Source organism: Engystomops pustulosus, chromosome 4 (genome assembly GCF_040894005.1).
Source record: "Engystomops pustulosus chromosome 4, aEngPut4.maternal, whole genome shotgun sequence".
Classification (NCBI taxonomy): Eukaryota; Metazoa; Chordata; class Amphibia; order Anura; family Leptodactylidae; genus Engystomops; species Engystomops pustulosus.
In genome coordinates this window covers 107,963,317-107,990,238 of record NC_092414.1, presented here as the reverse complement: position 1 = coordinate 107,990,238, position 26,922 = coordinate 107,963,317, and the positions used below count along the sequence as shown (strand labels likewise).

Below are 26,922 nucleotides of genomic sequence, written 5' to 3'. Positions count from 1 at the left end.
GGGGGTTTTGGCAGACAGGAATTTATTTCTTGCGAATATATGTACCCATTTGTATTGTGTTTTGTGGTCAACAATATTGATATTGATAGGATATTTATCTTTGGCACCTTGTATACGCCTCTATACCTATTGTTAGGGGTGGTGGGTGGATTGGAGCCACTGTTCTTCGTCCATCCAGTGTGTTTTTTTGTGTACTTATGTACTTTTAATTGATTTTAACTCTTATGTAGTTGTAAGTTTATGAATTAATAAAGATTACTTTATACCTCATTTTCTTTCTTCCAATTTCTAGTTGCTCAATTGCCAGTGTGTGGACCAGTGAATACTAGAGCTGTTCACGCCCCAATAGTCTGTTTGGTATAGGGGCTGTATATAGTGATTGCTGGGGGAATGTATATAGCGATTGCTGGGGGGCTGTTTATAGCGATTACTGGGGTGCTGTATATAGCAATGGCTAAGGGGCTGAATATAGTGATTGCTGGTGGCTGCATATACCGATTGCTAGGGGCTGTTTATACTGATTGCTGGGGGGCTGTATATAGCGACGGCTAGGAGCTGTATATAGGGATTACTGGGGGCTGTATATATTGATTGCTGAGGAGCTGTATATAGTGATTGCTGGGGGGCTGTATATAGTGATTGCTGGGAGCTGAATATGGTTATTGCTGGGGGGCCTGTATATACCGTATTTTCCGGACTATAAGGCGCACTTAAAAGCCTTGGATTTCCGTGGAAATCCAAAGTGCGCCTTATAGTCCGGTGCGCCCTATCTATGGCACAGGGCACAGGGCAGCGGACCATACTTACATAGGTCCCCGCTACCGGAGACCGGAGATCTCCAGCGGGAACTGCAGACCACGCGGCATGAACAACTTCTGCCGCGTGGTCTGCAGTTCCCGCTGGAGATCTGCTGTCTCCGGTAGCGGGGACCTATGTAAGTATGGTCCGCTGCCCTCCTCCACACCTTCCCCGCTCACCTTCCCCGCGTTCCCCGTCGCGTCCCGGCCACGTCCCCGGACCTCCGCCATGCCCCCGGACCCCGCGCCTTATAGTCCGATGCGCCTTATATATGTAATTATTACATATATAAGGCGCATCGGACTAATGCGCCTTATAGTCCGGTGCGGCTTATAAGCCGCAAAATACGGTAGTTATTGCTGGGGGAGCTGTATAAATTGATTGCTGGAAGAGCTGTATATAGTGATTACAGCGGGCTGTACATAGTGATTGCTGGGGGGCTGTATATAGTGATCTCTGGGGGGCTGTATATAGTTATAGCTGGGGAGGCTGTATAAAGTGATTGCTGGGGCGGTTGTATATAGTGATTGCTTGGGGAGATGTATATAGTTATTGCTGGGGGGATGTATATAGTGATTCCTGGGGAGCTGTATTTAGTTATTGCTGGGGGCTGTATATACTGATTGCTGGGGGGCTGTATATAGCGATTGCTGTGTGGCTGTTTATAGGGATCACTGGGGTGCTGTATGTAGCAATGGCTAGGGGGCTGAATATAGTGATTGCTGGTGGCTGTATATACTGATTGCTAGGGGCTGTTTATACTGATTGCTAGGGGGGCTGTATATAGCGATTATTGGGGTGCTGTATATAGCGATGGCTAAGGGCTGTATATAGTAATTACTGGGGGGCTGTATATAGCGATGGCTAGGGGTCTGTATATAATGATTGCTTGGGGGCTAAATAAAGTGATTGTTGGGGGGCTGTATATAGTGATTGCTGAGGGGGGATGTATATAGTGATTGCTGGGGGGCCTGTATATAGTGATTGCAGGTGGCCTGTATATAGTGATTGCTTAGGGGCTGTATATAGTGATTGCTTAGGGTCTGTATATAGCTATTGCTGAGGGGCTGTATACAGTGATTGCTGGGGGGGCTTTATATAGTGATTCATGGGGGAGCTGTATATAATTATTGCTGAGGGACTGTTTATAGTGATTACTGGGGGGCTGTTTATAGTTATTGCTGGGGCTGTATATGGTTATTGCTGGGGGAGCTGTATAAATTGATTGCTGGAGGAGCTGTATATAGTGATTACAGCGGGCTGTACATAGTGATTGCTGGGGGGCTGTATATAGTGAATACTGGGAGCTGTATACAGTTATTGCTGGGGGCCTGCATATAGTGATTTCTGGGGGCCTTTATATAGTGATTGCTGGGGGGCTGTATATAGTGATTGCTGGTGGCTGTATATACTGATTGCTAGGGGCTGTTTATACTGATTGCTAGGGGGGCTGTATATAGCGATTATTGGGGTGCTGTATATAGCTATGGCTAAGTGCTGTATATAGTAATTACTGGGGGGCTGTATATAGCGATGGCTAGGGGTCTGTATATAATGATTGCTTGGGGGCTAAATAAAGTGATTGTTGGGGGGGCTGTATATAGTGATTGCTGAGGGGGGATGTATATAGTGATTGCTGGGGGGCCTGTATATAGTGATTGCAGGTGGCCTGTATATAGTGATTGCTTAGGGGCTGTATATAGTTATTGCTGAGGGGCTGTATACAGTGATTGCTGGGGGGGCTTTATATAGTGATTCATGGGGGAGCTGTATATAATTATTGCTGAGGGACTGTTTATAGTGATTACTGGGGGGCTGTTTATAGTTATTGCTGGGGCTGTATATGGTTATTGCTGGGGGAGCTGTATAAATTGATTGCTGGAGGAGCTGTATATAGTGATTACAGCGGGCTGTACATAGTGATTGCTGGGGGGCTGTATATAGTGAATACTGGGAGCTGTATACAGTTATTGCTGGGGGCCTGCATATAGTGATTACTGGGGGCCTTTATATAGTGATTGCTGGGGGGCTGTATATAGTTATTGCTGGGGGGGGGCTGTATAAAGTGATTGCTTGGGGAGCTGTATATAGTGATTCCTGGGGGAGCTGTATTTAGTTATTGCTGAGGGACTCTATAAAGTGATTCCTGGGGGGCTGAATATAGTTATTGCTGGGGGAGCTGGATACAATGATTGCTGGCAGCGCTGTATATAGTCATTACAGGGGGCTGTACATAGTGATTGCTGGGGGGCTGTATACAGTGATTTCTGAGGCCTGTATACAGTAAATACTAGGAGCTATATATAGTTATTGCTGGGGTCTGTTTTGAGTGATTGCTGGGGGCTGTATATAGTGAATACTGGGAGCTGTATATTGTGTGAGACACTGAAGGGGTTAACTGTGGATGGGCGGTATGTTTCCCCTAGGTTTTGCTATTATGCAAGGCCTTAGTGCTGAGGTTGTGTTGTCCAGCACCTTGGACACAGGTGGTGGGAGCAGCCTAATCAGTCTGCAATAAGTGGCTGAGTAGAGCTGATAGTGTTGTCTCTCTCTGAAAGGAGGCTGGAGAGCACACAGCCCTGACCTCTGTGCCTGGAGCAGCGACTTATTTTATGTACTAGTGGTGAGTTAGAGAAACTCTGTTAGTTAGCACCCTGACCGGTAGGATTTTGTTTTGTTTAATGCCTGAATGTAAAGGCTGTTTTATTTTGCTGCTGCAATAAACGCAGACGAGACCTGTTTTGGACTGTACCTTGGTGTCACTGTCTTGAACTGCATCCCAACACCCCGCTACCTCAGACTCTACCGGGCCAAATCTCCCACAATTGTTATTGCTGGGGGCTGTATATAGTGATTGCTTGAAGGCTGTATATAGTAATTGCTGGGGCAGTTGTATATAGTTATTATTTAGTTATTGCTGGGGGGCTGTATATAGTGATTGCTGGGGAAGCTGTATATAGTGATTGCTGGGGGACTGTATATAGTGATTTCTGAGGGCTGTATATAGTGAATACTGGGAGCTGTATATAATTATTGCTGGGGGAGCAGTATATAGTGATTGTTTAGAAGCTGTATATAGTGATTGCTGGGGTGGCTGTATATAGTTATTAATGGGAGCTGTATATAGTGATTGCTGGGGGGCTGTATATAGTGATTGCTGCACCCTGTCTGGACTACATTCAATGGGGGCCCCTACCAACTTTAATCCGGCCCTGCCTATGAGGATAGCTTCTTAATTGAGAATAGCTTCCCATAAATCAAAAACTGTATCCTGTGAAATGGTAAGGCCTAGAAAATAAAGCTAGCTTCTTTAAAATATAATAAAAGTGGTCATTTAAGGTAAATGTAAGGACACGTGCATTATAAGCTCAGTCATGCTTATTTCAGAAAGAGGATTATTAAACTAAGAGTACATATATATTGGTAGGTATAATACATATAATGTAGAATTGTACCTTTACTTTCACACAGTTTTTCACCTACTGTGAAAATTACACACTAGAGATTTAATGGATAACGTTGTTTAACGTAGTTATACAAGGCCGTACAAAGAAAAGGTCCCATGCTCTTATTCAAATCTTAGTCCATTCAATGGGTTCTAAGTATGTTTAATACATAGAGTGGTTTAGTCTTAAAAAAACATAGAAAGTAACTTCATGGTCTCCAGAAAGCCGTTTCTGTCCACAATTTGATCAGCCAGGCAACTCATTCAGAGATAGTTTACAGGGAACCTGTCCCCAGGAGACCCATTTTTAGAACACCACCAGTCCGCATAGAGCATAGTCCATACACTGCCAAAGAGTTTTGTATAAATAATAGATTTTACAGAAAAAAAAGATATGTTATATAGTACCTTTCAATGCCTTGTGCTCTGTGACTAAGCAATTCTTCGCCTGGGAGTGGCTATAGAGGAACGGTTTCTCCCCAGTCCTCTGTGTGTCCTTTTCAAATATATAAAACGCCTCATCCGGCTTAGTGGCACCCTCTGCAGTATACCCCTTCAGAAGGCATCAAGTGTTGTTCCACCACGCTGTCATCAATTCTTGCTGACGGCATTTTCGTGCCTGCACAGTCAGCATGCCTAGCAAGCAGCGGAATACACCAGCAGCTGGCTCTGCTTCATCTGCGCATATTCACGGACACACATTGAAGGATGCTGACCGCATAGGTGCGAGAATGCCTGACACTATCAGCGAGAGTTGATGACAGCTGGCGGAACATCACTAACGTTGGCGTTGGCAGGGGGGATACTCCAGGGGGCGTCGCTAATTTGGGTGATAACGTTTTATATATTTGAAAAGGACACATGGAGGAGCAGTTTCCCCGAGGGAGGGGAGAAACTGCTCCTCTATAGCCACTCCCAGTAGACAAATGTACTAGTCACAGAACACATGGCATTAAAAGGTAATATTTAACCTATGTTTTTTTTAGCACTGTATGTACTATGCTCTATGGGGACTGGGGGTGTTCTAAATTTGGGTCTCTTGTTTAAGGTTCCCTTTAAGTTTATGCATATATTTAAGCAAAGCTTTTACAAAAAAAACTAGCTGGATTGTGAAGTAGACATGAGATCATTATGTCAGTTTATGTAAAGTGGGTTGCAAAAGTATTCATTCCACTTTTCCTAAATTTTAAACATAGCTACCACAAACTTAAATGAAATTTATGGATGTTGTATGAAATAAAGCAAAGGAGAGTATCAAGTATTAAAGAATGTAAATAAAGTAGGTGTTTGTTTAAATTATTGTAAATTAAAAAAATGTAAAAGTATGTTTTGCATGTACCTTCAGCATTCAGCCTCCTGAATCAAAATTTAAAGGGACACTTTATCTGCAATGACAGCTTTAGGGTTGTTGGGGTATATCTCAACCACCTTTGCACATCTAGGAGCTGGAATGTGAACAGCAATTTTAGAGTAAAGCCACAGATTCTTAATGGCATTTAGGTCTGAATTTTAAACCATTTTACATTTTAAAGAATTCCATTGAAGTTTTGTCTGTATGTTTAGGGTTGACAACGCCCTGTATTGAGCTTCATTCACCTTTCCATCAATTCAAAGCAGCATCCCAGTCCTTAATAAAGCAAAGCTTCCCTAGAGCATAATGTTGCCACCATTTCCATTCTTTGTAGGGATGGTGTGATCAGGCTGATGTGTTGGCTTTCGTACACACATAGATATTCACTTCTGATTCTAGCTTTTAGCAAACTGGAAACAGGACTTCTTATAGCTTGCTTTAAAAAATGTCTTACTTTGTGCAACTGCTGCCGCTAGATTTGTGGAATATATGACTAATAGTAGTCGTGTGTACTTTGACTTGAGCAGTGTTAATAACTAAAGAAAAAAATAGTATAGACTACAGGAGGATTAATGCTGGATCTTTTTTGCAGAAATAAACAACTGTTTCAATTATAGAAAACACTTAACATTCATTAAATATTAAATTATACAAAAAAATGACATTTATTTGCAGAGATGGGACCACCCCTTAAAAAAAACAACATTTTACACCAACCAGTCTGTTCTAAGCTTCCTCAAGAGGTATGCTATGGTGTTGCCACAAACCCAAAGTGGGCTTGTTATTCAAATATGAGTCAACGGCCTAAATGTTTAAGAGGAAGACTAAAAAAACTATATATAATGCATATAATAAGAAATCATGCCTGATAATCAGAGTATAGTAGGAGTAGTTGCTAGTTATTATGGTCCTGAAGAATTGTCAGTTCTAAAAAAAATATTGTGCAGTTTGGCTTGGTTTATGGAGGGATAATGTGATGATATAGTTGGCAATGGTATTGTTATTAGTTTTCAGTAATTTGGTTATAGACAGTCCCCAGGTTACGTACAAGATTCTGGTAAATTCAAAGTTCTGTAGGTTTGTTGTTAGGTTGGATTTGTATGTAAGTCAAAACTGTATATTTTATGAGCAAATTTTTTTTTTTTCGTCTGTTACAATTGGATTTTAAAAATGTTGGATTGTCATAAGCACCAGGATTAACTATAAAACTTCATCGCAGACACCTTTGATAACTATTACAGCTGATCATTGTAGCCTAGGACTAAAGTACAGTAAACTACCAGTATCAGGTCCGTTTGTAACTAGGGGTCGCCTGTAAGTTGGGTGTTAAGTAGGGGACCGCCTGTATATTACAGTTATTCAATGTCTTAAGCGATATTAAATCATATAAGTTTTTTATGTTTCAGTAAAATATGATTCCAGATTAACAAGAATTATATTTTTTCTTGCCAAGACTGATATTAGGAGTCATAGCATAAATCTTCCACTTTATCTTGCGATAATTTCCATTAGCTTCCATATTAGATATTTTACTTATGCGACATTAACGCTTCTTGCTGCTAAAATTATATAATAGCCGAAGTTAAATCCAGAATGTAGAATGTCCGGCTGGGAGTGGGATGATGCTAACTGTAATCATGTGATTAATTGCTTTGCATTTTGTGAACCAAAATGGTTCAGTATTGTGGCAAGAACGCTAGGTGTGTAAGTAGCATAGAGTATTACAATTTGCCTCATATGTCCATAGCTCTAAAGAAGAAAAATATTTTAGCCCATTCTTAAGATGCTCCTTTGACTTCTTTGTGTAAAGAAAGGGTTTTCTGACTATCCTTACCAATAGTTAATGACACTATAACGCTGCACAAGACATTCAGCTTTTGCTTGCAAAATGAATCATATTTGGATGCATCCAAACCTGTCACATTAGTTTAAGAACTATGCATCATCAAGTTCTATATTCCTCTTTTATTTTAAATACTCATACATATTTGCATATTCTTGTGTATCTCATTAGGCACATGAATCATGAACTTGACAACTTTCTACATTAGATGACAAAAAATGCTAATTCTTCAATGTGTTAAAAACAATCTGTGTACATTCTTCAAACTTCATCAATATACAAATAATGCAATTAACTGCTTAAGGACATAGATCATAGCGATCTATATCGTCCTGCTGATCATGCTGACACTACCAGTGTGCATGCGGGATCCGCATCAGGAGACTGGCTATTACATACAGCCTGGTCCCCTCTGCTTCTGCCTGGCAGGGAAATCTCTCCTTCTCAGGCAGTTTAACCCCTCAACTGCCACCTTCGCAATTGCGGCAGCTAATTGAGAGACAGAGGAAACAGCCAATACCTGGGAGCGGAGTCTTAGTGGCACTTGGTTTTCACCAGAGCCCACCGCAAAGCGTTTTGGACCTGCCGCAGCAGGATACCACCATGGTGCTCCAAAGGCGCAAATGGCGGGTGCCAAAGTGAGTTACAGAATCAGCAAGCAGAATCAAGTCCTGGTCAGGCAGAAGGTCAGAACAGGCAGCAAGGAATCAAGGTCAGGAACATAGCAACGGATAGTACTCAGGAATAGCAACTAGAAAGCTTTCTCAATGGCAACAAGGCACAAAGATCAAGCAGGGGTCGCAGCAAGAGGCTTCCTATTTAACAGGTCAGCTGCCATCCAGTGCCAATTAGCAGCGCGCTGGCCCTTTAAATCTCACAGAGCTGGCGCGCTGTTCATGGATTTCGGGATTTGGGCAGTTTTGACAGGTATTTAATAGGGGTTTGCACTGGGATTGTCTCGCATGCTTGTGTCCGACTGATTTGGACTGAGCACATTATTTAACTTTCAACCTGTGTCACAAGACGTACACTTACATGCACCAGGAAGAAGAAGGTGTACTCCGGCAGACCTGAGCGGGGAAGTGACACATGCTGGATATTGGGTGCACAATCTTAGTGAATGGCGGCGGAGTGCATGATCGTTGGACAATGCACTTTGGATGAACTCCAGTGGCCGAGTAAGTAAATGTGCCCCAATATATTTGTAGATGTAGATTTTCACTTTTATTCAGCTTAAGTTAGTAAATTTTGGGGCCAAATGAATGAATTAATGACTAAATTAGAAACTTCCAAATAAAATCTTCATTTTGTTTTAATTTCAGTATTATACTTAAAGGGAACCTGTCACCAGGTGAATCAGGTGTACCTTATGTGGCTGGTTGCCTGTGTGCTGGATATGTCTTTAGAAAATAAGAACGTTGCCTGCAGCCATAAAAATTAACTTATATTCATGTTCCGCTTCTAGTCAGGGGTGTGGGGTTCCGGGCACAGCAGTCAAGGAGGCGCCGGCCCTCATGCCACATCTTTACATAACCACGCCTCCTTATTTCTCTGTAATCTCCATCTCGTCTCAATTCTTGTGCATGCACTGGTCATCTCCACTCTGGCCCTGTGTGTATTTGGAGGGAGAAAACTGCGCTGCGCGTGTGTGAGACTTAAAATGAGAACGCTGCAGGCTAGGGAGAGGTCACAAAGCCGGCAGGCCCGGACCTGCTACAACTACAAGGAGATAATTAGGCGTGGTTATGTAAAGATGTGGCCGTGAAGACCGGCGTCTCCTTGACTGCTGTGCCCGGGAACCCCACCCCCCCTGACTGGAAGTGGACCATAAATATAAATTAATTTTTATGTGCCGTTTTGAATCATTTCATAATTATTAGAATGGGTGATTTGTGGAGGTTTCTATTAAACCTCTATAAAAATATATCTATAAAATGAAGTCAACACAAAGCCGATATGGTTAATGTTAATTAATAACTAATTGAAAAACTGAACATTTTGAATTTTGGAAATAGATAATCTCAAAACTAATTGGGTAACTTAAAGCATTCTAAGGTCGTTACCAGATAAAGTGAAATAGGACAGTATTGAAAAATAGGGGTTAGTCATCAAGGCACAAATGAACTTCATTTTTTGGGGTGGGGGCATAACTCTCTGGTTTATTTTACTTTATTAATTTTTTTTTGTATTTTTTTTTAATTACAGGGCCACATTTTAACTAGGACAACGTTATCTATGTGTTCCCTGCTTTTCCTATATACAGATCACACATATGAGTGATCTAATGGTAACAGCCCATTGGATCACTGTTCTCATTGATCTGTAAATACAGACTTGTATAGAGGATGCACATTGCATTTTCCCTGCATGCCTCTCACCTCCTCTCCGCTGAGTATAAGCGCTGTATATGGGGGCTGCTGTGACAGGGAACTGATAATGTCAGCTCCTGTCACAGGATCGGGCTGTAAGACAGTTCCAACCTCTGATGCCTGTGTATACACAGGTCAAGTAACTGAGCTCCGGTCACATGAATTTCTATTGGAGCCGCAAGCTCAGCTGCGAGGAGTGTGAATAAGATGCTGCTTCCTCCCTCCCCCCCCCCCCCCCCCCCACTATGCCAAGAGCGGCAAGCCTGGTGGAGAGGGAAGGGGTGAATGCTCCTTGCCCCTTCCCTCTCCATAGGGAGCTGTGCAGCTGCATCACAAAGCCTGGAAGGAATAGGACCTGCTCTATCCTTTGTGGTGCAAAAGCACAACTCGATCACAGTGCTGTGAGACACAGTGGGGCAAATTTATCAAGCTGTCTGAAAGTCAGAATATTTCTAGTTGCCCATGGCAACCAATCACAGCTCCCCTTTAAAATATTCGTGAGTACTGCTAAAATGAAAGCTGAGCTGTGATTGGTTGCCATGGGCAACTAGAAATATTCTGACTTTCAGACAGCTTGCTAAATCTGCCCCACTGTACTCACCGCATAGTGTCCATGCATAATTCATGTCTATGGCAGCCATGAACTCGCTGTGTCTTTGCGGAAGAGTACATTCACCGTAAATCTGTTTTAAAAAAATAATTTTAATTATAATCGCTTTACAGATAACTGTGCAAAAAGTGCATCCATACGAATATAAATTGCCACTGTTTGCTTAGAAAAACTCAAGCAGGCTGCCAAAATCCACTGCTTCAACCCTACTGAACAGCATTCCAGCGCATTGGTAATCCATTAGCCTGTACAGGGCATGCAGACCAAACAAGTTGATTATGATCAGTACTAAGGAAATAGAATAACAAGCAATGATCTGGCTGGACATCCCATTATGCAACCCCCACAGCCTAAAAAAACAAGATAGCCTTATGGTACTGAGGATTATTTCTTAGGGCACCAACTGTACTACTAACATGAAAGAACACAGACTTTTAGAGTGATAGCTTTTTTAAAAAGTAAAAGCAAATGGATTCATATAAATAACATAGCAGAAGTTTGTAGAAGAGAGAGTACACAGTTTGTGGTGTTTAAAGCTATTAAAGCAATTTAAAGCTTCTGTGCTGTCAAATCCTTCAAATTACAGGGATTAAAGTAAGAGATTCAGGCAATTCATGTAGTGCACCTGAATTCAAGCTGCATTATCATCAGAAAAAAACTTTATTTCACACTAACACGTTCATATATCTTAACCTTTTCAATTCTTCTGATTTCAGTCTTCCTGGATTTAACGCGTGTTTTGAGTTAGGCATTTTATAGGGAATAATATACATAATATTCTACATCATACTTTGCTTAAAGAGAATCCATTGAGCAAATTAACCCCAAAACTAAATATAATTTCATAAACTGCCATTAGAATGCATTGCCCATATCCATTCATTGAGTTAACAGGCATGTAGAGGGACAAACTATCAGGTACTAAAGCTGTTTGCAAATGACCTGAGAGAGGTCCAATGAGTCATTATCATATTCAGCTGTTCATGAGTGGGTGGCACAGCCACACCCACCAGTGCTTGACTGACAGCCTGTATAATGTGACTCCTGGTGCTGGCGGCCACACCCCCCGCAGCCTGTGTATGTATGAGATACTCCTGTACACAAGACTGACAGCCTGTATAATGTGACTCCCTGTGCTGGCGGCCATGTCCCCTGCAGCCTGTGTATGTATGAGATACTCCTATACACATGACTGACAGCATGTATAATGATGTGCCTCCTGGTGCTGGTGGCCATGTCCCTTGCAGCCTGTGTAAGTATGAGAGATACAACAGATCCAGGATGCAGTCATGTGTATAGCAGAGCATGTCAGGTACTTGTGTAGCTGATTTGTGTGTCTCTCACGTGTGTATAGGAGAAGAGAGCAGCATGTTAGGTGCTTGTACAGCTGATGTCTGTGTCTCTCACATGTGTATAGCAGACCATGTTAGGTACTTGTGTAGCTGATGTCTGTGTCTCACATGTGTATAGGAGGAGATAGTATGTCAGCTACTTGTGTAGCCGATGTCTGTGTCTCTCACATGTGTATAGGATAACAGTGCATGTCAGGTGCTTGTGTAGCTGATGTCTGTGTCTCTCACATGTGTATAAGATAACAGTGCATGTCAGGTGCTTGTGTAGCTGATGTCTGTGTCTCTCACATGTGTATAGGAAGAGAGAGCATGTCAGGTACTTGTGTAGCTGATGTCTGAGTCTCTCACATGGGTATAGGATAACAGTGCATGTCAGGTACTTGTGCAGCTGATGTCTGTGTCTCTCACATGTCTATAGGAGGAGATAGCATGTCAGGTACCTGTGTAGCTGATGTCTGAGTCTCTCACATGGGTATAGGATAACAGTGCATGTCAGGTACTTGTGCAGCTGATGTCTGTGTCTCTCACATGTCTATAGGAGGAGATAGCATGTCAGGTACTTGTGTAGCTGATGTCTGTGTCTCTCACATGTGTATAGCAGAACATGTCAGGTACTTGTGTAGCTGATGTCTGTGTCTCTCAATGTGTATAGGAGGAGATACCATGTCAGGTACTTGTGTAGCTGAGGTCTGTGTCTCTCACATGTGTATAGCAGAACATGTCAGGTACTTGTGTAGCTGATGTCTGTGTCCCACACATGAGTATAGGAGGAGAGAGCATGTCAGCAGGTACAGCAGACACTAGCAATGCTTTACTATAGATTACACACAGACATGAGGAGGGGAAGAAGAGGGGAGCGTAACAGGGGTGACATTATGTTCCATCTCCATGTGCCTAGGCTTATGTACATAATAGAGAAAATATGATTTTAGAATGATTAATGTATGAAGTGACTAGATAAAGGCTGGGATGGAATCCTTGTAAGCTTCTTCAACAGGTATTGGTGACATGATTAGTGACAGAAACCTGATGACAGGTGTCCTTTAATTGTAGCTATATAAAATTAGTCCTTGTCCATTGCATCCCTGACCGTCAGGAATTTTTTTCTGCACTGCTGGAAGTGTCAACCCCTAGAATGAAAATGTAAGTCTTCTTTTATTTCCACATGACTTCCCATCTTTGCCAGTCAATAAATATGGAAATCTATATTATGACTTTTAGTGGGGCCTAAATTCTTCCTATGGTTCTATGTCTAAAGTAGACTTATATACAGCTTTGTGCAAGAAAAATCAATACAGACACATTGTGTTAGGGTCAAGTTGTAATGTAATATGCACTTAGCTGTTTTTTTTTTTATTGATGATTTCTTGTCATGCATTCATACATCATAATTTACAAGTTGCTGCCTCTTCTCTATTGGACTTCTGATTGTGGTGTGTTCTCTGGCACCGGTCATATGTTGTTTGCAATTTGTCTATATCAAACTCTCATATCACATGGTATTTTATATATACTGATACTGAGAAGAAATTTCTTCTCAGGGGGTAATGACTGAGAAGAAATTGAACTGCATCATACTGAGACGTCTTCTGTGAAATAGTACAGGGCGTGGCCAAGTGAGGTGGAATGGTTTAGAAAGGGTTTGAGCCTTATAATGCTGAGCCATTTGCTGAAGATGGGGGTTGAAGGAGATCTCCACAGCCGCTGGATCTTGTACAGAGACTCATGGATTAGGAGAGAGAGTTCACCATCTGAACCAGGAGATTTAAGTGAGAAAGGTCTGCTGTGTATAGCTAGTAAAGCAAACTGACTGAAAATGATAGGAAAGTTTCCTTTTGGTTAAATGATTTTAGCTTGTAGATAATAAGGAAAAAAGTTGGCAAAGCCTTTAACCCCTTCCCGCACCCTGACGTGATACTACGTCATAGGATGCGGGTCGTTCCCGCACCTTGACGTAGTATCACGTCATGGCGATCACCCGGGCTCAGAAGCTGAGCCCGGGCGATCGCCGCGGGATCCCGGCGGTACGCGGTAGCCGGGATCCCGCAGTAACAGCCAGGATCGCGACTATCGCGATCCCGGCTGTTTAACCCTATAGACGCCGCGGTCATTGTGACCGCAGCGTCTATAGTGAATCGCCGCGACGATCGGCACCCTCCTTGCATGGCACGGAGGTGCCGATCGTTGCCATGGCAACCCTGAAGCCCGATAAGGCCCCCAGGGTTGCCTTCACTAGAAGCCTGTTAGGATCGTGCTTACAGCACGATCCTAACAGTGCTGATATCAGCCTATGCAGAATGCATAGGCTGACTATGTAATATGCTGCAATACATTAGTATTGCAGTATATTACAATGAACAAGTGATCAAATGATCACTTGTTCATGTCCCACCCTGGGACAAAATAAAACAGTAAAAAAAAGTTAAATAAAAAAAAGTGCAATTAAAAAAAATTATTAAAAAAGAATAAAAGTCCCTTGAAGTCCCATCCCATGCAATAATACAATAAAACATAAAAAAGTGAAAATCACAAAAAAAACACAACATATTGGGCATCACAACGTCCGTTACAACCCGTACAATAGAATAAAATCGTCACTGAACCCGTACGGTGAACGGCGTAAAAAAAAACACAAAAAAACTTGCAAAAATTATGAAATTTTCACATCTGACCTCATAAAAAGCGCATAAAAAGTAATCAAAAAGTAAAATTTACCCCGACATGATACCAAGAATAAGTACAGCTTGTCCCGCAAAAAATAAGCTATAAACCAACTCTGTAAACCAAAAAATATAAATGTTCTGCCCATTGTTACACGGCAAGCAAAAACAAGCAAATTTCTCACAAAATTAGTTCTATATTCTGCAAAACAAGTTAACCATAAAAAAGCCATATAAATGGGGTATCGCTGTCATCGTGATGACCCGTAGAATAAAGATAACACATTATTTTTATGGTATGGTGAACGTCCGGCGAAAAAAATGCTAAAAACCATAAACAAGAATTGATTTTTTTAACCACCACCAAGAAAGAGTTAATAAAATCTGATTATTGGCTATTGAGCCCCACCGTAAATGATGTCCCTGAAAAGTGGATTTCATCCACAAAAAAAATAATCCCCCATATGTCCAAATTACAAAAAAATAAACATTTTATAGCCTGTAAGATGTGACATTGCAGATCTGTTCTGAATGGCGCAGCTTCCCTTCTATGCCCGGCCGTGCGGCCGTACAGCAGTCACCACCACATATGGGGCATCCTTATACTCGGGAGAAATTGGGTATCAAACTTTGTGGAATTTTTTGTCATTTAATACTTTGTGACGGTTTAATTTTTGGCCAAAATTAATATATTGTCTAAAAAAAATGACAGCTTGTAAATTAGACCTCCATTTTGTTTTAACCACTGTGAAGCATCTAAAGGGTTAACATACTTCTTAAAGTTGATTTTTTACACATTGAGGGGTGTAGTTTCTAAAATGGCGTGATACATGGGGTTTTACTGCTGTTTAGGCCTCTCAAAGTCACTTAGACCTGAGCATGTGCCTCTAAATAAGGGTTTTGGCGATTTTCATAAAAATGAGAAAAATTGCACCCAAAATTCTGAACCTCCTAACAACCTAGAAAAGAGAGAAGATGCATAAAACCCTGCGCCAATATAAAGCAGACATTCGGGAAATGTTAGTTATAAAGTTACTTGGGTGCTATGACTATCTGCCTGAAAAGCAGAAAATTTTGAACTTTGAAAATGAAAATTTTTCAGAAATTTTAGCCAAATTTCAATTTTATTCATAACTAAACACAAAAGATATCATCAAAATTTTTCTATTACTTTGAAGTACAATGTGTGACGGTAAAACAATCTCAAAATCCCCTGGATATGTTAAAGCGTCACAAAGTTATAACCACCTATAATGACACAGGGCAAATTTAAAAAATCAGGCCTGGTCCTGAAGGTCTAAAATGGCATAGACGCGAAGGGGTTAAAGGGAAGGTGTAATTGCAAATTACCTATATTTTTAACCAAGTTCTTATGATAAAAAAATGATACAATGTCAAAAATATTTTAAGTAATTATTTTTTGTTAATTCCATAGGGGCGATTTATCATAGGATTTCCTAGACATTTTGGCCTTAAAAAAGTAGCATAAAAAGTTGCTTCATATTTTTTGCGACTTTTTGATCACAAAAAGTTGAAATTTCAGGCCAAATATACAGAGAAGTGCACTAACCTATCAAGTTATCATTATGTTGGCTAGTGCACGGCCATATTTATGAACTGCAACTTGTTAATAAGCTGTATAAAAAGAAAAATGCAACATTTATGGGACTTTTGAGGATAAATTTGCTTCCTGAGTGTTCCACTGGCTCTGAAACATTTTGCCTTCTAAGTGTGCACCCCATCCCCACGGACATGCATCCGTTGTGATGATTTTTTCTGGACTTCTTACCCAGGGGAGACCCTTTTCTAAATTTTCCTGAATTAACCACCAACTTAGGGACTCTAGTACTAAGACTGGTATCTTTATCTCTTTGTCTAGGGAAATAGGATTTTTGTCCCATACTTGAAGTAGAAAATTCTGTAATACTCTAACGTGAAAATTAGCCCAGGGAATTGCTGGAAACGGTGGCCACTAAACTTCCCAAAAGGGACATACCCCCTGATGGTCGTTTGGGAGAACCTTTTTATTTTGGTTATATTTATTTTCCCTTATACTTCCTTGTTTCTCTAGGGAAGAAAAGATTTTTGGCAACTCGAGTCTACAAGAACCCCCAGGAAGAGCTTCTGTTGGGACGGGGTTATTTCTGATTTCTCTATGTTTACTATTCATTCCAGAAATTCTAGTATTTCCCGAACTCTGATAACCTGATTTCTCACTGCTTCTTCTGAGGGTCCTACCAAGAGGAAGTCGTCCAGGTAGGGTATAAAAAGCCCCTGATCTAATCTTATGAAGGCTGCCATTTCCGCAAATGAAAATGGATTATCTTTTGCCCCAACTGAACCGCAAACCTTAGGTATTTCTGATATTCCGGATGAATAGCTACATGGTTATAGGCGTCTGTGAGATCTATTGACGCCATAAAACATCCCGGATATAAACAGATTTACTATCGATTTTAGCGTTCCCATTTTGAAAACTGGTACCTGTAAATGCCTGTTTAACTCTTTCAAATTTATTATAATCGTCAGGGCCCCACTTGATTTTTTTTACCCAAAATAGAGTTGAGTAGAACCCTTGACGTTCCTCTCCTATTGGGACTGGACACTGTACCTTTTTGGAGAGTAATTCGGCTATTTCTGACACCATCGTGTTGCCTTTCTCTCCCAATGGAACCTTTGTTATCTTGAATCTTCGAAAGGGTAGGTTTTTGAAGTCCAATGTTATCCCTTGTGATACAGATCTGAGAATCCGTTGGCTGTTTGAAATGTGTCTCCAGGCAGGGAAGAAGTGGGATAGCCTTCCTCCTACCTGGGGCCTCGCGTCATTGCGGCAGAGAAGTGGTCTGCCTGAACTGCATATACTGTTGGCCGAACAAATAACCTGTATTTGTCTGCATGGATCTGGACGGACCTGGTCTGTTCTCTCGATCTCTCCTCTGGTGCCTTGATTTACGAAAGGCCCAAAAGGATTTGGCTCTTTAGGGAGCGGAGGTAGTGGGGAAACCTTTTTTCCTATCTCCAGCTTTTTCCAATAAATCATCTAGAATGGGACCAAACAGGAAATTTCCATCACAAGGAATGCCACATAATTTGCTTCTGGAGGCTATGTCATCCGACCAGCTCTTCAACCATAACGCTCTTCTGGCCGAGTTAGACAGTGCTGCAGATCTAGCAGAGAGTCTCAAAACATCCACCGAGGCATCCGCCAGAAGCGCCGCCCCTTTTTGAATACCTAGGTTCTTTATTTTGGATATCCCCCCCCCTAGCTGGTCTAACCATAATAAAACTGAGCAGGCTACACAAGTTGCCGCTACTGCTGGCCTAAAGGAAGTGGTAGCATATTCCCATGATTTTTTTAAGGAATCCTTCCGCCTTCCTATACATGGGGTCTTTTTAGGAGTTAATATCCCCAAAAGGTAAGGAGGCGTCACGGGAGATCTTAATAATGGAGGCTTCTACCTTCGGTGGAAGGCCCCAAGAAGACGTAGCACTCTCCTCAAACGGGTACTTTCTTTTAATGGCCCTAGGGATATATGACTTTTTATCAGGGTTTTGCCATTCCTTAGTAATAAGGGCTTGTATGGTATTATGGATTGGAAAAGAACGTCTTTTCCTTTCCACTAACCCCTCAAACATTATATCCTGGACTGATTTATGTAGTTTCTTTTCCTCTATATCCATGGAGGATTTGACCATTCTTATTAACCCTTCTGTATCTTCCACTAGAAATAAAGGGCGCCCCAATAATTCCTCTTCCGAGACTGAAGAGGCATCCCCCTTTTCTCCCTCTTCCTCTGACAACACTTCAATGGGATTTGCTGAGGAAGGTCCCGGGAGGTCTTTCTCTATTAGGGTTGGTCTCTGGTCAATAATATCTTTGACCGTCACTTGTACCTCCTCTCTTATTACGGATCGCAGAGATTCTAGTCAAGAAGAGGATTCTTCTGCGATAATTTTTGCAATACATGCTGAGCAGGTACTTGTTTCATAGATTGAAGGTAATTTCCGATTACAGATTCTACAATCCCTAGGGGACCTCTTCTCCCTAAAAATTTTGTTTATAAAAATTGCCATCAGTATAAGGAGTCAGAAAAATTACCCTTAGCAAACACTCACCACACTGATTACCGGAGTTGGGGTTCTCAAAGGCTCAGGAGCTTCAAGTCCTCCTGCAGCCCGGGCTTTTATAAGAGTTAGGCTCCGCCCCCATTCCGGGTCCACCCCTCGACTCTTCTGGGCTCATTCAAACCCCAGAAAGTGCAAGTAAAAAAGGGAATAATCTAAACTACAAACTAAAACACTCACCCAAGGAGGAGTACTATAATCCCTGGGCTCCTCCTGGACTTGGCGGCGTGTTGAAGATCGCAGCCCCGCAAACCGGAAGTACTTAGTACTTTACTTCCGGTCACGTTCGCTGCTCCCCGCTGGAACTCCGGCGTCTGTAAAAACACATTTTTATTTTTTTATGCACAGCTTTTATTTCTGACTGTAACTTTAAGAGTGAATATCTTCGGTTCTGTTAAAATGCAAAGTTTTCCAGGATGGGATAAGGAAACCATGCCTCTTTTAGCTGCATTGTAAGGCAGCTCCCTTGACATCAAGCATGACCTACAAGAGGCCTTATGACATGATGCGGGATTAAAACCAGACCAGTATATCTATTCCAGAAGGAAAAGACTCCCAACTGTAGACAGCGCTGTAGAAAGTAAGAGTTCTCCTTATGGAGACTGCCAATGAAGGTTCTGTTAAGCATTCATACACAGGGATACTCTCCTGTTTAATAATACACAAGAAATATGTTTCTAGGTGGAAGGGTGCAGGAGATAAAGGTGGTTGAAGTGTGCCACCCTCCAGCTGGTCAGCTGAAGGCAAAATATAGAAGAAGCTGCAAAGACTTCCAAAAATCCTTAAAGATCTTAATTCACATGTATTAAAATATGTATGTGCAGTCCATATTCTATGCAAAAGTTTTTTCAAACCCGGATGGGTTTCTAATCTATTTCCTGTCCTAACTACCTAACTAACTGGTAGCCTAGCAACATTTGAGATGGTGCCCAATACATCTTCAGAGAACAAACACAGTAAAAACCCCGTTAAACAATATAGGTATAAAAGACATAAATATAAAGTGCTTAGTGCATGTAAAATTCTATACACCAAGTGCCCTGCATCACAATCACCTAGTGATGAAACAGTAATACCCCAAAGCGCTTTTCGCGTTCTACTACCTCTTCTCCTGGGCTCTGTGACTCGGAGGTGGGGAAGGGCCAACTTAGAGGAGGAGCTATCCTTTTTTTGGGAGGGTATATCCACCACTGTTCTGTTTCAATAAATTAAATGCCCTACTATCCAAATAACTGCAACTTTTTGAGTACAGCATTCCATCTCATACGGCAGCCAACATAAAGCCCTATACTTCCTGTAGTTCCCTCATATATAAAGGACACCTTTACCTCTAATCCCTTACTCCCGCCCTCCCCTATTAAGCACATCCTCAGTATCTCTTGTATTCCACCTTCAGGAGTTAAATAAGGGGCGGAGTCTCTGAAGATAAGCTTCTGCTGTAAAGAAAATACATGACACGACACATGTGACAACGTACACACACGACCCATACGAAGCGTCAGTTCCCGCTTCCCCATAGACGCGTGGAAACCAAGCCCCTCCCAGCCTGTTTTTGCCGGGTCACGTGAGCTCCGATCCGGAGACTGGGATGAGCGCGCGCCCCGGAGTGTCACGTGTCTTTATGTTGTGGCGGTGAAATGCGAGGAGGATGAGTGTATGTGCCTGTCCTGTCCACTACAATGGACGCGCACATAGTCCTGCATCTGGTCACATGGTGTTCTTGTCTTCATGTTTTAGGGTCCCCCGCAGAAGTACGTGTATACGCCGCTTGATCAGCTGAAGGAGGGCACAATCGCCAACGTCTTTGGGGTGGTGTCATTTTTCAAACTTCCGTATCGAAGTAAAGGCACAGGTAAGAAATACTGCAAAGAGGTTATTCAACGGGCATGCGTGTCATATAGGTCCCGCCCACATTCACTGTGACCACGCCTGCAATTAAAGGGCCCCTCCCCAGAACCCATTACTGTGCCAGGTGCAGCATAAATGGCGTTGTGCCCACCAACCCTCCGGGTTCTGCTGTTTTCATTGCTGGCAGTGACTAGGCTTTCACTTTGCATTTCTTCTACCACCAGGGGGTAAGAGTGGGCCCCATAGCAGACTTTTGTATGGGCTACCACTTCTCCTTCAAGGGAACCTGTCAGAGCAATTTGAGACACTAAGCCACCCACTGTGTCCCAGATTGCCCTGTATGATTTTTAAGCATTTTTAGGGGGAAGGGGAAACTTTATACTTTTCAAATACACATACATGGGGAAGGGGGGGTTGCACTGACGAATGATAGCAGTTCATCCTGATGTAGTTTAGCATAAAAACCTACGAACTAAAGGTTTTCCCGGAAAGGGGCGGAATGCCCAGCGTCCCCCTCCGTCTATGCCCCTCTAAAGCCCACATTGCGTGGAGGTGGCGTAGTTGCTACCATTATCACAAGTACAACATTTACATGCACATTCAGTCAATAACATATACAAATACATAAAGTATATACACAATGTAACGGCACATACCATATATACACATATACATACACTATATACACATGGTGGAAGTTGGTGCCAGGAAATTCCTACTCCTGCTCTCCTTTATACCTTCCGAAATGTAACAATATGTCCTAAATGTTTCACTCCACTGTATGGATATGATGGCACTGCGGCAATGTATCGATCTAACACCTGGCAGGACCAAACTGTCTGCTTTCAGTCTATGCAAGTGCATAGGTTGACATTACTAGTGCATGCGCTTTTTGACTCTTTTGATAGCGACCGAGGAGGTAAGTACAGCTCCAGCTCGTCTGCAGGATTTTCAAGAGGTGGACAACCCCTTTAATGACCACCCATACGAGTTTCTCCACCAGCCCTTCCTAAGTTCTGCATCGGTCCCAAGTGCGTGGGAGAGCAGTTGCTCAGTTGTCTTATGATAGCCGGGCCCTTGCTCTAACAGGTTAACCAGTCCAGTTAGGATATCTTTCCGATCCAGACTGTTTAACCTGTTAGATCCCGTGGATAATGCTGAGCCTGTAGACTCTACTTACCTGGTGAGAAAGGAGCTCCCTTCCTTAGCTTATCAGCACCTCCCTGGACAACTGCCTGCTCTATCTTGCACCTGCCTGTGACATTACTAATGCACTCCAATACCTGGTTATTTCAGTGCATTAGTATGAACAAGGGATCTCTAGTTCATATCCCATTACTGTGCAAGTAAAGAAGTAAAAAAACATAAAAATTGAAATCACTATCCTTTTTTCTAGAACTGATATAAATATAAATAAACAGTACATATGATAAACATGTTAGGTATTGCTGCATCTCAAAATGTCTTATCTATCAAAATATAGTAACGGTTATTCCCGACGTTTAACCCCGTAACGAAAAATAGCGCCCAAAGTCGAAAATGCCACTTTTTTTCCATTTTGTCACAGTCTCCCAGTATGTAGCCAGCCAGCCCCAGTTTACCCAGCACTTAAAAAACATAAACTTGCGTACTCACCTTTGGGCAGTCCGGATGTTTGGCGCGGCTCCAGGATGCTTGACTTGACTCCGGTCCCGTCAGCTCCTCTTCTGTCTGCTGTAACATGCGCCTGTTACAGCAGACAGAAGAGTAGCTGCGGAGAAGACAGAAGAGGAAACTTGCCAAACATTAGGAGCACCGAAAGGTGAGTATGTACGTTTATTTTTTTTGTCTCATGTATAAGCCGAGGTGAGGTTTTTCAGCACATTCTTTGTACTGTCACAATGAAGTACAATTTGTTATGCAGAAAACAAGCCCTCACACAGTTCTTTAAAAAAGTTATGGATTCTTGAAGGTGGGGAATGAATAATGAAAACGCAAAAACGAAAAAGCGCCTGGTCGTTCAGTGGTAAATTTTAAGGCTAGAAAATTTCAACTAAAACCTCAATTTTGTTTACATTTCAGAAAAATTATTTAGTGTTAACAAGCTTGTTCTTTGCTGTTTTGATAGTTTGAAAATGGTAATTAGTAACTAATTTGGGTTCAAATTGGTCCTAATTTTGAAAATGGTTCATTTTGCCAAATTCGCCCTTTTTTCATAAATAAACAAATAAATACAAAATATATGAACCAAAATTTACAAGTCCAACATGTCACAAAAAACAATCTGCTAAGTAAAAGCATTCTCAAGTTATAAAGCGACATATGGCAGTTTTGAAAAATAACTAATGCAAGAAACTCATGGATTTTACAAGGTTTTTCTAGGAATTATTTGATTGCCTATTCTCAATAGTAGATTGGTTACTTGATGGAAGTCACCGCACCACAAAATGGAGCACAGGACAACAGTTTTCTGACTTGCATGCCCTGAAATATTCGCAGTTCGTCTTCCTTTATAAGACCAGTGGGCGTATGGTTTCTGCAGAATCATTACAATGTGCCAGTGGCAAATCATGTATAAAAACACAAAGATGTTGCCTATGTGGTTGCTGCATTGCCGTTAACCCAAGTCAGTGTAGAGAGGCTGTGCTCTAGCCTTAAAATAATTAGATCAGACTTGAGGTCATCTATGAAGAAGTATCAGATGGATATATGGACAGTATACTGTTTCTAAGAACAAATTCAGAGAATCGCTAAACAAATATTAAATCGTACATTTTTGTTAAACTTTTTTTTTTTTCTAAAGTGTTTTGCATAATTCCAATTTTTTTAAAGTTATAGTTCTAAGATTATATTTTAATAAATATGTTTTATGTTCTACCTAAATAATAAATACAATGGTTGTTGTATCATAATGGTGATAAAAAGCCTTATTAATGTGGATGTGTCACTTAAACATTCCCATGTACTGTATTTTCAGGTGTACAAGATGACCCCCCAACTTTTCCAGTTACCGTATATACTCGAGTATAAGCCGACCCAAGTATAAGCCGAGGCCCCTAATTTTACCACAAAAACCTGGTAAAACCTTCATTTTGTTTACTCTAGTATAAGCCGAGTTTGGGTTTTCAGCACATATTTTTGTGCTGAAAAACTAGGCTTATACTTGAGTATATAAGGTAATATATAGAGTTTGGGATATCCTTGCTGTATAAGAATACCCTTCTTCCAATGCACATGTGGTTAAAAAAACTGATTTTAAAATGGGAGTTTAAATTAAAACTTTCTGTACAAAAATATATATATATCTATTTCCCCATCTTCTGGCTAATAACTTCTTCATACTTTGGTGTACGGAGCTTTTGTGTGCTACGGCCCAGCGGGCATACGTTAGTGTGAATGTAGCCTAAGAGCTGAATGTGGGAGTTCTTTGGGGATCAGTAATATCTATTTACACTCATTTATTTGCGTAATTCTGTATGCTGTATACTTTTTATTGTATTTTGCATGATTTTTTTTATTTCATTATGTAACAATCGATCTATTTATCTTTATTTATTTATATGCATTTTAAACATTATTGTATTTTATGATCATGAACTCTTACAGTAATACTAGTAATGCCTTAAAGGAAACCTACCACTTTAAAATGACCCTTCTGACCCACAAATACCTTAAGCTAGCTCAGGATGAGCTGATGCCGGACCATATTTTCAATTAAACCAGAAACCGCTGTATTTGTAGAAAAATGATTTTCTTGTGGTAGTAAAATCTCTCTTCGGCGCTTCTGTAAGCGTCATACGGCGCGCACCCCGGACCCTGCTCCGCGGTCACGCTCTCGTCAGCGCCGATCCCGTCACTAATTTTGCTGTGCCCGAGAGACGGTGACGTCACCGAGCTCTCGGGCACACTAGCGCATGCGCACCACCTCCTCCCGGCGCGTCGCGGCCGGATCCCATTGCGCATGCGCGAAGTCCCGAAGCCTCGTAGTATCGCGAGGCTTCAGAGAGAAGACCGTGGGGGTGAGAGAACATTAAGAAAACACTATGCTCGCCGCTCCCACCAACGAAAGGGGGGGCTCCCTCCACTGCCACTACGAGGCTTCGGGACTTCGCCCATGCGCAATGGGATCCGGCCGCGACGCGCCAGGAGGAGGTGGTGCGCATGCGCTAGTGTGCCCGAGAGCTCGGTGACGTCACCGGCTCTCGGGCACAGCAAAATTAGTGACGGGAGCGGCGCTGACGAGAGCGTGATCGCGGAGCAGGGTCCGGGGTGCGCGCTGTATGACGCTTATAGAAGCGCCGAAGAGAGATTTTACTACCACAAGAAAATCATCTTTCTACAAATACAGCGGTTTCTGGTTTAATTGAAAATATGGTCCGGCATCAGCTCATCCTGAGCTAGCTTAAGGTATTTGTGGGTCAGAAGGGTCATTTTAAAGTGGTAGGTTTCCTTTAAATATTTATTTATATTTATTTCCCTGTTTGTACCTGTTAGACCCGATGAAGGGGGCGATCCGCCCCAGAAACACTTTGTCATATTTTGAAAACCCTAATTAAAGGAATTCCATTCAATCCAATCCCATGAATCCTTCTTATTGGTAGCAGCGAGTCAATCTACCTGAATTTTTTATACATGCTCAATTTGCATCGACTTATCTGGCCTCAACCAAGACCAGATCCTAGGAGGACGCTGCAGCTCCAAGGGGGAATCATCTCAGTTCTTACCATTTGTACTCTACTAGTGACTGTACTATATTCATTTTGTTGTTTTTGCTTCCACTGGGTTAAAAGGGTCAGTTCTGTAGTAGATAATTTTTACTTGAAGTAAGGATCTTGTTAGTCAAGATTTTTCTCAGTAATACATTTTCAATGAGTTCTAGCAATAATGTAACTCTAATTAAATATTCCAAATTACCTAGCTTTCCCTTGAAGGTACAAAATAATGAGTGTTACAGGAACATAAATAAATTATCCATTAGAATGCATTCTAGGATATGTTGAATGGCAAGAATTTTTTGTGAACCACATAGATATGACCTATAGAATAAAATGTTTGAAATGAAATGTAAGAGACTTCTGTGGGATATCCTGGGTTATTGAGATGTATGTCAGTCAGCGAGTGTTCGTTTCTCTGTATGAATCCTGCCCCAGTCACCTTTGTCATCTTGTCTTGAAGATTATTTTCAGCACTAAGTCCTGACCCCTCCTACATTTCTTGTACAAATGTAAATTAATGTTTCTTTGAAAAACCTCTTGGGGCTAGTGCCTGGGGCTTTAAAAAGAGTGTTTGTATGTATAATAAATATAGATAAGAAAATCTTCAACGGCACTAATAGATGCAAGAAAACGCTATTAAAGGCCAGACGACAGGTCCCCCAAATGTAAGAAAAAAATGGCAGCACTCCAGGGATGTAAAGTGATCAGGTGGATTTATTCCATGTTAGCAGCTAATCTACCTGATTGATTCACCTGAAAGTTTACATCCTTGGAGTAAATTTTTCTTTTTCTTAGCTAGATATTCTGCATAAGTGGACATAATATATGTGTGTATGTATCTTCTGTGTAAGTGGATACAGGAGAGAGGACAGTGATGTTCAGCAGTTTTGATGTGACCCCCAACTTTTCACGGCCGGAGGGTATAAATAGGATGTCGGAGCAAGGAAAATGCAGGGTTGTCTGGATGAGATCAGGAGGTTTACCGAGCCAAGTCAAACCTGAACTTTTTGATATGTTTCTTACACCATTTGTGATTTTTTTATTTTTTTTTGCAATTTGACATGTAAATTATCTTGCTAAAAAGACCATACTGTCGCAGTGAAGTTGGGTGAGACCTTTAACCCTCGAACCAGCAGTAGCTTTTGTGTGTGTCTCTTACTCACAGAAGCTCCAACATGGTGTCTCTGAGATGCCCAAACCCCTTCTTATTTTTGCCTCTGACGATTACACAAGTGAATCTGGAATAAATGATCAGTGTAGGAGGTGAAGATGTTGTGGATAAGTAGATTGTAATACATCATAGAACTGCTATTCAAAGTCTTATCTTTCCTTTTTTTTTTCTTTCAGATTTTTGCTCTGTTGTTAATATAGTAGACCAATCCAATGCCAAGCTCAAGTGCATGTTTTTCAGTGGAAATCAAGATGCACTTCCAAAAATTTATAAAATTGGGGATATTGTTAGATTTCACAGAATAAAGGTATGCATTTTAGCCTTTATAAAGGTCTTCAATTTGTAGCTCCGATTTTGCAAGTGTCCTCCCATGCTTCTTGACCATTATACCCCTTACCACTCCGAGTGCTATCCAGGTTCTTTATAGTACAAATAAGGAAAAACATTCTGATCATGCTGTCATTTGTTGGATGGGTGGGCTTGTCCTATTGCATGTGCACAATATTCTACAAATCCCATTGATAAAATATGTTTCACAGCATCTTGTAGTGTTCTTCAACTAATAAATATCCATAGCTTTACCTATATATGATGTAAAACACCACGGCAGCAGCCTGTGTCTAGTGTATACACATTTCTGCACAGTAGTAGCTCAA

The 26,922-nt window shown here is 41.5% G+C and overlaps 1 protein-coding gene and 1 long non-coding RNA gene across 8 annotated transcripts in view; one reads left to right on the top strand and one right to left on the bottom strand.

Annotated features, from left to right (window-relative positions):
- LOC140126957 (uncharacterized) overlaps positions 1-20,429 on the bottom strand; it is a 122,783-nt gene extending 102,354 nt beyond the window's left edge. For both annotated transcript variants that reach the window (XR_011854932.1, XR_011854933.1), the window contains exons 1-2: positions 20,031-20,429; positions 18,734-18,867 (exon numbers count right to left, since the gene is read on the bottom strand). This is a non-coding gene — a long non-coding RNA (uncharacterized lncRNA). The remainder of the gene's footprint in view (positions 1-18,733; positions 18,868-20,030) is intronic.
- The window catches only part of POT1 (protection of telomeres 1), a 36,054-nt gene continuing 29,159 nt past the window's right edge, over positions 20,028-26,922 (top strand). For 2 of the 6 annotated variants that reach the window (XM_072147030.1, XM_072147029.1), the window contains exons 1-3: positions 20,031-20,207; positions 20,291-20,405; positions 26,443-26,573. In XM_072147030.1, coding sequence (XP_072003131.1) covers positions 20,202-20,207; positions 20,291-20,405; positions 26,443-26,573 — 252 coding nt within the window. In that variant the 5' untranslated portion in view covers positions 20,031-20,201. Of the gene's footprint in view, positions 20,208-20,290; positions 20,406-20,606; positions 20,629-23,357; positions 23,459-26,442; positions 26,574-26,922 lie in introns of those variants that run through there. The other 4 variants (XM_072147031.1, XM_072147033.1, XM_072147032.1 and 1 more) reach the window with 4 other exon arrangements.